Source organism: Megachile rotundata, chromosome 11 (assembly GCF_050947335.1).
Source record: "Megachile rotundata isolate GNS110a chromosome 11, iyMegRotu1, whole genome shotgun sequence".
NCBI classification, from domain to species: domain Eukaryota; kingdom Metazoa; phylum Arthropoda; class Insecta; order Hymenoptera; family Megachilidae; genus Megachile; species Megachile rotundata.
Genome location: NC_134993.1, coordinates 14,028,199 through 14,042,086, shown reverse-complemented (window position 1 = coordinate 14,042,086; position 13,888 = coordinate 14,028,199). Strand labels below are relative to the sequence as shown.

The window sequence follows — 13,888 nt, the reverse complement described above, 5'->3', positions numbered from 1 at the left end:
CGACAAAATTCGATTCCCAAAATTACCTTTCGCTCTCGATTATATCAGGATTTTTACCGCACCCTGTATAGGAGAAAAAGGTAGGAAGAAAGGAAGAGAGAGCGTGTCAGAGAGAAAGAGGGAGAAAGTATCGTTAGAGAGAAAGGGGTGCGAATAGTTGGCACGGTGCGGCGCGGCAAAGACGAAGGCGAACGCTGCGACGGGTGGAATGAAGGGGGAGTGGCGAGGGGGTGGGGTCGAAGGGGGAGGGACAGACGTTCTACCGTTGCTCGAGCAAGCTTGGGAGTGGGGGGAGAGTGGGTGGTAGCGAAGCGCGGAGCGATAGGGGAAATCAGTCGCGGTTCGAGTACCGCCACGCACGCACGTGAGCGGGTCTCCGATCGTTCCACGGAGCTGAAACGACGAATACGTCGAACCACGCGTTCTTGGAATTAATCGAATCCCGGTGTTCGTACGCGTTCGTGCCGCTCCGTGGCGACGGACGTCGCGACGCCGGTGCAGCGTCAACCGGACCAATCAGGGATTACCGATGTAAACACGGAGAGTCGAGTTTGAAACGGAAAAGAGTTCGACACGCTCGCGATCAAGAAACTCTGCCCCGTTCCTCCTCTCTCGCTCTTTTATTCCCTCTCTCTCCATCCCCACTCTCCCGCCTTTTCGTCGCGCTCGCTACTCTCGCGACGAAAGGACGTTCGAGATAATCCTCGAGCGAGCGTTCGTTCGAGGGGAAAGTCAGTTTTCAATCGTCGGCCGAGATTTTCGAGTCGTTTCGCGGGCAATTTCGCGAGGTGAAGTGACCAGATATTTGAACGTGCAAACAATCTGGGAACGAGGACGGACAAGCTGGAGCAGAGGTCCAAGATGCTCGACTTCGAACAACAGGCGAATCAGGCACAAGCCCTGGCCTCGCTGGACGAGGACTGGCACCTGCTCGAGGGTGAGCGCACGACCTTCATTTTTTCTCTCTCTCGTTTTCGACGTTCAGTGGCGTCGACGTTATCTACGCACCTGCCGAATAGCTTCGCGTATTAATTACGACACAAAGGACGTTCGTTTCGATCCAACGCGTAAATCGCTGAGACCGGACGTGTTTACGTCGATAGCCGATTTCGCTCGCAAAGAAAATAACCTCCAGACGAAGATAACGAGAAAGTAAACGTATTTTATTTTTCCGAGGTATCTTATCGAATCGTAACGAAACGGAGTAATACAGTTGTAACCTATAAACCATAAACGTCAGCGTCGCTTGCCTTCCACGCTAGCTTTAACGCGTTTTTACGATTATGCGTGTGAAACGCGTCCCGTTTACCGCCCGAGTGGACTCTGTTAAAGGGACGTTCGGAGCCGATAACCTTTATTCGCGGTCCGTACACTCGGAACAAAGATTTCACTCGATTATGAGCCTACCTCTACGCATATTAATTTAAAAAAATTTTTTTTGTATTTTATAATGTATTAAAAATTATTTAAATTTTTTAAACTGATAATTTAACTAATAAGATAATTTTAGATTACTGCATTTTTTTATATCAATAAGAGCAGTTATGTTTAGGTGGTTTTAAGTGCCTTGCCTTGTATATTTTATATAATATGTATTTTATGGTGGTCGTTTTAGGCCATTTGGTCGATCTAACGTCCTTTTTTATCGAACAGCTGCTTCGCGTACCAGTCTTACACTTTCTCGCTGTCTTCCGAGCGCAACGATTTCTTAATATCGAACGAGAATTATCGAAACCTCGACGCCACTGATTATAACTGCTGCGTGTTAAGATACCGTTTCATTGTTGCGATATATTCTGCTTAACAATTGCCTGCTAGTTTAATACCCGTTTACGTTATTTCTTTTTTTAAGTCACAATTAAAATGAAAATCAAATTGTTTAAATATAATCAAGTTTATTGTTAACGTTGAGTACCACGTCACTCATCGGTGATTGACAGTGAACTTTCAGGCCGCGTCAGTCACCGGTGAGCGACAGTGTAAAATTTACATTTATCACATAAATATTCTTTTGTAAAAAATTGTAAAGCAAATTTCAAAATTTTAACGCGATTTTAAAAAGTATTAAAGCAACGATTTTCCCAAAGATGCTGTGTGTTAATTTTAGTGGAGACAATCACGTAAATAATGTTGCGTTATTACTTTGATAAAAAGGTGCTCGTAAACGTTGTCGCGAATCGAGGAAAGGAGTAATTTGACCGAAATTGTTTCGAATATGTAACTGAATATTTTGAAAGCAGACGGGGCGGTGTGACGCGGCGTGCCACGGAAAACGTACAACTCGCACCTGTTTCGTTCACGGCACATAAAATGTTTGCGGGAGCAATATCGTGTTCGGCGATGCCAACTTCACCTGGCCGTGGTCCGGAATGCGTACGGTATATTTTTCTGGAGGTTTCCGTAAATCGTTCCGCGAAATGGTCCGCGTTGATCTGTTACTGTATGAATTTCACTTTCTGTTATAGTATTATACTTTCTATTACTATAATTTTTAATTATGATTCTAGTGTTATTCTAGGGAATTCTCGTGGTAGTCTAGGAACTTCTAGGGAATTGTAGCGTTACTCTAGGGAATTATAGTGGTAGTCTAGTGAATTCTAGGTATAGTCTAGGGAATCTTAGTGGTAGTCTAGGAAATTCTAGTGTTAGTCTAGGGAATTCTAGTATTATTCTAGGGCATTCTAGTATTAATTCTAGTATTGGGATATCTTAGTACCAATTCTGGTATCAGGATTAATTTGCAGGAGCTTTTTTTTTTGGTCAACGCACGCAACTGAGGAGTTGGCGCGCGAGACGCGGTACGCCTACCCCCACCACCACGCGCCAACTCCTGGGTTGCGTGCATTGACTTCATCCCGCAATTTATTACATATTCGTCATTAATAGTAACGATCATGTCATAAAATTTCTACTCATGAACATTTAATTTCATTGTTCGACGCAACCGTGCGCCATCGAAATCCAAGACTACAATTTTCCGTGGAATATGGATTTTCCGCTCTTCAATGATTTCCACGTAAGTCCGATACCGATGCCGACCCACGAGTTGGACCCAGGTTAGAGCTACAATTGGTCGGAATAGAAAAATAGCCTCGCGCGTATTTTCAAAGGTATTGGCACGATTGAGCGAAAGAACAAGACAGTCAACGAACGTTTCGAGTAGTGAACGGAACGTCGCATGGGACTGTTCTACGGTGGTCCCTTAAACCTGGCTCCCACGCGCCAGGAACAGGGTAGTCTACGGTACGTACCGTAGTCTTAGCAGGAATTGGCGCGTGGCTGACCCAGGTTTGGACCCAATTGGTCGGAAGAGAAATGTCGCCTAGACTCGCACTTTCGGCGGTATCGGCTCGAATTAGGGGAAAACGACAGGCAGTCGATAGTACGAATTACTCGTTGTCATCATTTACCATGTAACTGTACGATTCTTTTTACCAACTCGTAATTTTCGTTAATTTACATAGGAGATACGTTGACAATTATTGTAATAGAAAGTGAGACTCAGAGCTACGCCTATTCCCACGTCACGCGCCAACTCGTGGGTTGGCAGCGTTATCGGACAAATTTCTTATATAAGAAAAACGTTGGTAAGGGAAAATCTATATTGCAGTCTCTATAATTTTCCACGGTACTCTAGAATTTTCCTCGGGTCTATAGAGTCTCCGAAACAAAACATTCTTGTTTTCTTTGAAAGACCTTCGTAATTAGAATAAGTGATCGTGAAAAAGTCGATTAAAGAGTGGAACGCTGAGAAATTGAAGCTTATCGAAAGGAAAGAAAACAATGGAGTAAGCGTTTAGAAGCAACCTGTCTTCCCGACTTTTCACCGAGCCGCTTCTGCGCGAGGGGACTGCGTTTTCATGAATATCTAACGGTCCCCTACACTACAGTTCTACCAGTCCACGGCTAAAGATTCTCTCGTCGTATCTGTCCTCGGCTATGCGGTCTCTTTCTCGCGAACAACCTCGCCGTTTATCCTTCGTCGATAAGGAGAAGATTTGTCCTCGTATTTTTTTACTTTCACATTGTTAACCGGTGATGGCCGCTCGATTCCTTCTCCGTGTCGCAAGTTTCGGTCTATGGCCTCGAATTAGGAAACCGAAGGTGGACTCGAATCGGAAGGTCGTTTATTTTCATCTTTGTATGGTGACGTAGGGTGCATCTACGAATGCATTTTTTTTACTTTAGTTTTCTCTCGTATAGCTTTTACGTACTTTCATTTATTCGTTAAATAAGTATACTGTTTAATCGGTTAACAAGGTTACGTTTTTAATGTATTGTTCTTTGGTTTAATATTATTACTGTGATTAGATTCGACTGACATACGTGACGCATTCATGACGCACGAGCGACGCATTCATGACGCACACACGACGCACTAGAGACGCAATCATGACGCACACATGACGCACTAGAGACGCAATCATGACGCACACATGATACATTAGTGACGCACCCACGACGCACTAGAGACGCAATTATGACGCAACCCAGGACGCACTAGAGACGCGTTCGTGACGCACACATGACGCACTCACGATATATTAGTGACGCACCCATGACGCACTCACGATACATTGGTGACGCACCCATGACGCACTAGAGACGCGATCATGGCGCATCCACGACGCACTAGAGGCGCGTTCGTGACGCACTCATGACGCATTTCTAACGCACTAGACACACGTTCGTGACGCACCCATGATACATTAGTGTTGCGTTCGTGACGCACCCATGACGCACTCATGATACATTAATGTTGCATTCGTGACGTATCCATGACGCACCCGTGACGCATTAGAGACTTGTTCATGGCAAAATCGTGACGCATCCGCGACGCAACAGAGACACGTGCATGACGCATCCACGACGCATTCGTGACGCACCCATGACGCACTCCTTCAGCTTTGATCAATTTTACTCGAATTTTGAATACGTTTTGGCTACTAAAGAGTAATAATAGAGTACTAAAAGAGTAACTAATGTTGAGTTTCATTAGATCTCTTAGATAAGACATTAGGTCTCGAGCGATATGTCATCCGAATTCTGGTCGATGGTTTTTATGAGAGGAGCGGTAAACGAAGAGAGCATGAACTCGCAGAATCTCGCAGACAGGATATAAGGAATTTTCTAACCTGGCGAATATTCAACGCGAATCACGCGCTACGGGAGTATCGAGCTTGCACCTGGACCAGTTTTCTGCCGCAGTGCTGCTGTGTCGAAGCTGCTCTCACCCTTCCTTCTCTCGCTACCCCTCCATCCCCCCCACTTTTACGTCTCTTTCTCTCTGTGTGTACTTGCTTCGCCTCCACCTCCCGGCCCTCTCTTCCTACACGTTTGCATTTTTTTCATCAAAACGTTTCGGTCGACGAACGAAACAGAGGGAGAAAGAGAGAGTATAGGTTCACCGTTGGATGCATTTTAAAATCTTGGCACACGATGAAAATTCAACGGCACAAATGGTATAAACACAGTTTCCAGTGGCGGGAAGGATCGGGCCCTTTTGTTCGCGACTTGGATCGTTTGCGCAAATGGAGATTCGCTGACAATCGATAAGTAGATATTGTGCTCTAGAGTAGTTAAGAATACGTTTACAGACGTATCGAAAACAGGGACGGAGCTCTTGCCGATCAAAATCGATCGTGAAGAGCTTCGTTGCTTCGGTAGCTTGATAGCAGTTGTTAGAAGCTGTCTTGCTCTACGAATCGAGTACTCGAATGACGTAAACCTGAGACTAGGCTCAACTCCTTGTTCAGGTCAGAGATACCTAATTGCTGATGTAATATTAAAACCAGCGGTGAGAGTCAAAATGTACAATACGTTATAAATTCAAGGATTTATGATTAAGCATACTGTAATCGATATTAAATTCCAAAGTTAATTCATGCTGTTGCTATGATTTCTGTTCATTACATCTGAACTGTAACGTGCGTCACGAGTGCGTCATACAAGCTCAAGGTTTAAAAGCACGCAGTCAGAACAAGGTGACTCGAATAGGTTTTCTGTAAAGCCGTCGATACGTAAGGGAAAGAAGCGTTGGTAGAAGATAAGTATCGTGGATCGAGGCGTGAACGAACTCCCGTGGAGGTCCTTGAGACGGACCAGCATCCACGATCGAGAACGCACCCGTAAATGTTTTCGTGTCCCTGACTCGACAATTCGGCCAATGCCTCCGCGAATCGATGACCCCGTCGAAAAATCCTCTCCTTTATTCGCTCCAAATCTCACTTCCCCCCACGCTCCCTTCGGATTAATTACCTCATCGTTTCTTTCGTAATCGCTCTATGAAAATTCAATTTTCTTCTTCCTTACGACGGTGATTTGAAAAGGGAAAATTCATCGTGCAAGATACTTTTTTGAACTTCTAATTGGGGAGTATTCGAAATTCGAGTTAAGTTCGTTACAACTGAAGTGCGTCGCGAGTGCGTCATGGATGCGTCATGAGTGCGTCAAGGACGCTTCATGAATATGTCACGGGTGCGTTATTGGTGCGTCACGAGTGTGACGAACATGTCGCGAGTGCGTTATGGGTGCGTCAAGGATAAGTTGCGAGTGCGTCATGGATAAATCGCGTGCGTCATGGGTGCGTCAAGGATAAATCGCGAGTGCGTCATGGGTGCGTCAAGGATAAATCGCGAGTGCGTCATGGGTGCGTCAATGATAAATCGTGAGTGCGTCATGGGTGCGTCAATGATAAATCGTGAGCGCGTCATGGGTGCGTCAAGGATAAATCGTGAATGCGTCATGGGTGCGTCAAGGATAAGTTGCGAGTGCGTCATGGGTGCGTCAAGGATAAATCGCGAGTGCGTCATGGGTGCGTCAATGATAAATCGTGAATGCGTCATGGGTGCGTCAAGGATAAGTTGCGAGTGCGTCATGGGTGCGTCAGTCACGAGTGCGTCACTGGTGCGTCAAAGATAAGTCGTGTGTGCGTTATGAGTGCGTTGAAGATAAATCGTGAGTGCGTCACGAGTGCGACATAGGTAGCGAGTGCGTCATGGGTGCGTCAAGGACGTGTCACGAGCGCGTCATGGTTGCGTCACGGGTGCGTCATGAACGAGTGTCTAGTGCGTCGTGGGTGCGTCGTGAGTGCGGCTCTAGTGCGTCACGAGTGCAACTCTAGTGCGTCATGAGTGCGTCACGAACGAGTGTCTAGTGCGTCGCGGGTGCGTCATTGGTGCGACTCTAGTGCGTCATTAGTGTGACTGGTGCGTCACGAGTGCGTCATGAATATTGCATTCCACAGCGAGTGTCGTTGCATACTTTGTCATTATGCAACGTATTCCACTTCGATTAATTATAATAAATCGAACAACTATTATTTTTCCATCCAAATCCACTACAATAATCCAGACCCGACCTAACACACCTAACACATCTCACGTTTCGTTAACCACTCGAAAGGATCCCGGTAGCCGATCCGCAATCGATAACCCGAATGCACCGGAGAACAAGGCCTAATCGTAACGGGTTTTATCCGAGTAACTGTACCACGATCGTCCGAATGACAACGTCATAACTGGATCTTCCGACTCTAATTTCCATCCAGCACTCGTCTTCGGACATTTCTGGTGGAACCGTATGTACGTACAGCGAGCTACATAATCGATATCTCGGCGTGGCCAAATGCCTTATAACATGGGTTATTGATTTGCAACTCCGCCTCTGACGGCGTGTACGCGCGCATAACACCGGCATAATAAACGCGGCGCGTTAACGTGTCCATCCAAACAACGATAACTCCAGCCGGTTATCTCGCAGTTTACCGGATCACTGTGTCCTTTTGGGAGGACGTTGAAAACGTTCTATGACTGTGAGACACTTATTGAGGACGTCTTGTATAGTGACATATTAAACGGACATCTTGTAAGTGTCTTGGTCATATGGACATCTTCTAAGTCTTGATCATATGTACATCTTGACAAGTCTTGGTCATATGGACATCTTCTAACTCTTGTTCATATGCACATCTAGTAAGTCTTGGTCATATGGACATCTTCTAAGTCTTCATCATATGTATATCTTGACAAGTCTTGTTTTGTATGTTTAGCTATGGGAGACACATAGCCTGTGTCCACCGTCCATCAACGTCTATTTTTCCCACAAGCCTTAAACCTAAGTCCACATTTCGATCGGGTCACCTAATTCCCCAGATTCTACAGTCCAACTTAGGTATCCGACGCATTCCTCGGATTCTAAAGCTTCTAGGTATCCGAATAAGTCTCCGATAACCGAATTCTCTGGTAAACTAAAGAGTGTACAAGACCTAGGCTTAAGACCACCTACATGAAGTCTCAATGTGACTTTCAAAATATTGGAAATCGATATTTTTTATGGGGATAATTCATGTCTATAAATAGCAAAGACCAGTGTCAATTTTTGGACCAATATCTAACCCTTTGAACCTGACTCTCTGAAGAGTCAGAGAAGGTCAATAAATCTTCTTCTCTGAAGGTCAATAAATCTTCTTTTACATTAAAAATTCTTTCTTGTATAGAGAAAACTTCGTAACAGAAAACTTCATACAGAAAAACAATGTATGATGATTTTCACTTATATCGAGACATTACTGTACAGACGTATGTAAGCAAAACTATTTTTGAATTTGACTCTCAGTAAGAGGAAAGAGAAGGGATTACCAGGTTGGCGACACGGTGGGAGTTAAACGGACAGAGGGAATTCCTGCTTTCGATGACTCAAGGTCGGATCCTTGGTCGCGAATGACGTTCGTCCATTTTTACCGAGAATTCGTGCAGAGCCTTTGACGCTGTGCGTTTGATCACGTTTTCTTTTGTTCGCCATTTTGACTCGAATAACAGTCGGTTATCTCCTCGATTTATTACTCCGTCGCAAAATCGTCCCCTCTACGAATGTTTACGTACCGCCGTATCGAGACGGGCCAGTGTGCGTATCGATTACTACGCGACGATAAGTCGGCTTGTTAACGCGACCTCGTCCCGTAATTTATTACATATTCGTTATTAATGGTAACGATCAGTCGTACAATTTCTACTTATGGACGCTTAGTTTCATTGTTCGATGCAACCGTGCGTCATCGAAATCCAAGACTACAATTTTCCGTGGAATATGGATTTTCCGCTCTTCAATGATTTCCACGTAAGTCCGATACCGATGCCGACCCACGAGTTGGACCCAGGTTAGAGCTACAATTGGTCGGAATAGAAAAATAGCCTCGCGCGTATTTTCAAAGGTATTGGCACGATTGAGTGAAAGAACAAGACAGTCAACGAACGTTTCGAGTAGTGAACGGAACGTCGCATGGGACTGTTCTACGGTGGTCCCTTAAACCTGGCTCCCACGCGCCAGGAACAGGGTAGTCTACGGTACGTACCGTAGTCTTGGCAGGAATTGGCGCGTGGCTGACCCAGGCTTGGACCCAATTGGTCGGAAGAGAAATGTCGCCTAGACTCGCACTTTCGGCGGTATCGGCTCGAATTAGGGGAAAACGACAGGCAGTCGATAGTACGAATTACTCGTTGTCATTATTTACCATGTAACTGTACGATTCTTTTCACCAACTCGTAATATTCGTTAATTTACATAGGAAATACCTTCGTAGAATGACTAAGCTTTATCGTGTCTCGTCACAGTTTTCCTCGTCGAAATTATCCCCAACCGAATCTTGTCCACGTCGCTAGTTTACGACCCAAGTGACGATATAGTTTTTGAATTTTTCATTCGACCAGAGTAATACAGATTTCTATCTCGAATCGCTTTTGCAACGATACTGTCGTTCATGTCAAGACTTCCGTGGATCAAAAATGTTTTAAAAGCTTGGTCCGAGATAATTGCCAGCCGTAACGAACGACGAGCACAATGCCCGACGTCGGAAACGAACCGGTGTGTTAGTCTCGTTCGTAACGCCTGTAAAATTCTTTCGTTCCCCTAACGCGAGCCTGTGTTTTGCCTGCCTTTTTCTCCCCTTTCGCTGCTTTTGATCGTCGCGACGCGACCATCTTTTTTGAGCAAAATGTTCCTAATTTATTTTACAAATCGTTTTCACCGTTTTCCTCAATTTTAAATATGTAGTAAAACGTCTATATAGTAAATATAATCTATAATACACGTAATCTGTGAAATGATTTGGAAAAATTGCATCCATTTTGTTTTTCTAATCGAATGCGTAATGGCGGCCATGATGACTTCAATTTCCTTATTGTATTAGCGTTAGTATAGTGCTTATAGAGCTATTCATATTATACACTCTCTTTAATATAAACCTTGTACATTTTATTTAACAATACCATTAAAATTGTTTAACACATTGACTGCCACGTCATATATGGGCGACACTTAAATTGCTAAATTGATCTAACATCTATTACAAGCTTTTTCCTCATAAAAAATTGTCGAATTAATTCCATAGATGTATGAAAAAAAAGTAACAAGATATTGTAAAAATTAAAAATTAAAACACTGGATTTCAATTGTTTCAGTATGGCAGTCAATGTGTTAAATATTCGTCGATATACATGAGAAAACGGAAGGGTATTGGTGACTAGTTACCGATACTGCAGAGAAGGAAAAGAGTTTGCGCGAGCGATCTTTAATTTTCGAGCCGTAGTACGACAGATACCGTAAACGTAAAGTATAGATCGTAGATTGCAGAGCGTAGACGACTGTAGGTAAAGCATAGCCGTAGCCGTAAACTGGCGGAGAGCGTCGCGCCCCCTCCGCTATATCGATTGCGGCATCGTGCGTCGTCGTCAAACTTCGGCGACGATCGCGATCGCGTCCACGTTCCGTTCTTAGGGCACAGGTGCGTAGGATCGGGTCAGGGGCCCGGTCTCGATTCACGGGCACTGAAACCGTGTCACGGCTACCCAAACTCTATCGATTCTAATTACTTCTTATCACGTGTGTAAACTGACGATTAGATTCTAGCACTCAAAGTAGATAGTTGACTACTAAAAATTAAATCTACTATTTAAAAGTACTAAATTAAATCTACTATGTAAAACTACTAAATTAAATCTACTATGTAAAGCTACTAAATTAAATCTACTATGTAAAACTACTAAATTAAATCTACTATGTAAAGCTACTAAATTAAATCTACTATGTAAAACTACTAAATTAAAACTACTATGTAAAACTACTAAATTAAATCTACTATTTAAAACTACTAAATTAAACTACTATGTAAAACTACTAAATTAAATCTACTATGTAAAGCTACTAAATTAAATCTACTATGTAAAACTACTAAATTAAACTACTATTTAAAACTAATTAAAACTACTAAAATTATTAAGTAATTTTCATCAAAATTAACCTTCACTACGATAAAAAATTATTGTTAGTAAAGTAAGCAAAGTTACTGTTCCTACTTTAGTAAATCTAGGAATAAAAATGCTTTCGGGTTAAATAAATAAATTGTACTGTAAAAGTGATTATTCCGATACGCGATCAATTTTGTGCGCGGTACAATGAGTCAGGCATTCCTATGCAACAACGTATCGCGAAAAGAGTTGCATGTTGGGTAACGGGGGGAGTCCTTCTCTCAGGACTTATTTAGCGTCGCGGCATCGCACGCTTGCACTGTACGGACTTTTAGCCTTAGTTACACGCCTTTCACCGAGACCGTGTCCCCCTCCCGCCATTCTTCTAATTAGATGGACCGCCGTTCCGTCACGTTCGCGCCTCACCGACAATTAACGTAAGATAGCCAGTCACGAAATTGGATCGGTCGAATAAACCGTCGCGAGCTGTTTTTTACACTTCGATCGATGGAAATAACTGTATAGTATAGTTTTAACTATTGTCACAGTGCCAAAAAAAGTCGACGGACAAGAAGTTATCATTTTTAATTGTGTATGTTGAATTTCACTGTCACTTCACGTGGTTTCACTCGCGATTAAAAATCGAACACTGTCACACGACGTTATTCCACGTCCGTTTACGCGAATAGGCTTTTCGACTGTTGTCTTATTTCGGGAAGAAAGGCAGACAATGGCCCCAGCCGGTTATCGGCCGAGAAGCTGTTAAAAAGATCCCGAGAGCTATTACGCGAGAGAAGGACGCAGAATAGAACCGGTGTGCAAAGAGGATTTTCCCGAGCGAAGATTATTTAAATCCGGCATTGAAAGCGGTTTCAATGGAGACACCGATACGCTCGTGTCACCGCCACCCTTCACCACCTATCCTCTACCCTTCTTACCTCACCCACGCGTCTTAAGAACAACAACCGAAACAAGTCAAGGTCGTCTCCGTTGTCCTCCTTCACCAGATACTTCTTCTCTCGAAAACGGAACTTCTCGATCACTTTTTCGCGAAGAATCACTGATTTTATTACTCGGTCGCGTCTGTCGTCGAAACAAGGTTATCGCGCGCGGTAAACTGATTCCAAGATGGCGGCGATCGACAATCGAAGATTGACGCGCAGTGATGCGCGCGCATCGAATTCTTTTACGATCAACATTTCCTTATAACAACTTTATTTAACCCTCGAAGGTAATTTGTTTGCAAACAGCAACTTTAAAAGTTAAATGAATTCTTTTGAGGTTATTATTTCTCTAATAATAATTTCTAGAATTTTCTTTCACTATCACACGTGTCATATTATAGAATCAGTTAAAAAATAATTATTTCAGATTCTGGTATTAAATAAATGGTGACTGAGAGTCGCCTCGTGTCTGACACTTCTCTGAATCTTGTTGGCGGTGCTATTATTTATTTTGGAGGAATGCTTCCGGTTTCTCGAGCACGCGGTATCGCGTGATAAGTGTATGCGCGATTTGAGACTTATTTCGTCACAATCCGTTAGTCGTTCGTATCTAAAGCGTCGCGTTGGTACGATGTCGCTTTTAATTCGGTGTAAGAAAGTGGGTTTCTGGGTCATAGTGGCGCGATACGGACCGATCTACTGCGCCACAGGCTTCCTTCGCACGCCTCGAAGAAACGACTTTCTTCAGTACCGTATCGTCTTACCACAGTCGCATTCTTGTGATATTTCGTAATAATTTATAATCTGAATAGAAAAATTTCAGACCATTGTTAAAGAAGGTTTGCAATTTCAAATTTGGCGCGCATGCGCGTGGAGGTCGACGCGTAACGGTAATAAAATTCGTAGGTTAGGATGATCGGGAAGTATAATAGCGCGTGCGTTTCGAAGAACTGGTGGGGACATTTTTGTCGAGAGTGAAAGTCTCGTAGTTTCGATGGGGCAACGCGTGTTCCCGGCGAAGGAATGCGAGCGCGTGCGTCGATGTTTTAAGAATCCGCATGCCTTACGTAAATCGAACGCAATGTGCATCCAGTGATTTTTATACGCTTTAAAAAATCGAAATTATAATTATAATGGTATTAAAACTGGTTCGATCAGCAACGAAGGAGAAACGTCTCACGGTTGAAATAAGAGTAACAGGAAAATTCCCTAGGGGGGAGAGCGAGAACTAGCACGACCCACTTACGTTGTTGATAGACAATAAAACAGGCTTCCGTTGGCTTGCTCTCGACGAAGGTTAATCGGTAATTAAAACTCGATTTACCGTCCGCGTTTCCACCGAATATCGATGAGTCTCGATCTTCGTTTTCCCCGAGTCGCTTGTTCTTGCCTCGCTTCTGGTTCAAACGGTGCAATAACCTTCCCTTAATGCACGAATAACTGGGAGTTTAACGAAACGTATTGTCAAGAAATATTTTCGAAATCACTCATACTGTTACGGAAGAAAAAATGTGTTACCCGAAGAGCAGCTTCTCCTTAAATTCCCTAGGCTCTCCCTTTCCATAGATTATCCTTTAGAGCTTGTTGCGATAGAGACGCGAATGGCTGGCGAATGACTTGGCAGGCAAGTTCTCCCGACGAAAAACAACTAGGCGCCTCGCGAAGAGGGCGCTCCCTTCTCGTTGATTTATGACCCGAGGA

General features: G+C 43.7%; 1 protein-coding gene across 1 annotated transcript in view; it reads left to right on the top strand.

Annotated features, from left to right (window-relative positions):
• The first annotated feature begins 332 nt into the window (after positions 1-332).
• The window catches only part of LOC100883204 (uncharacterized), a 55,817-nt gene continuing 42,261 nt past the window's right edge, over positions 333-13,888 (top strand). The window contains exon 1 of the mRNA XM_003700521.3: positions 333-937. Within this exon, the coding sequence (XP_003700569.1) occupies positions 862-937 (76 nt within the window). The 5' untranslated portion in view covers positions 333-861. The remainder of the gene's footprint in view (positions 938-13,888) is intronic.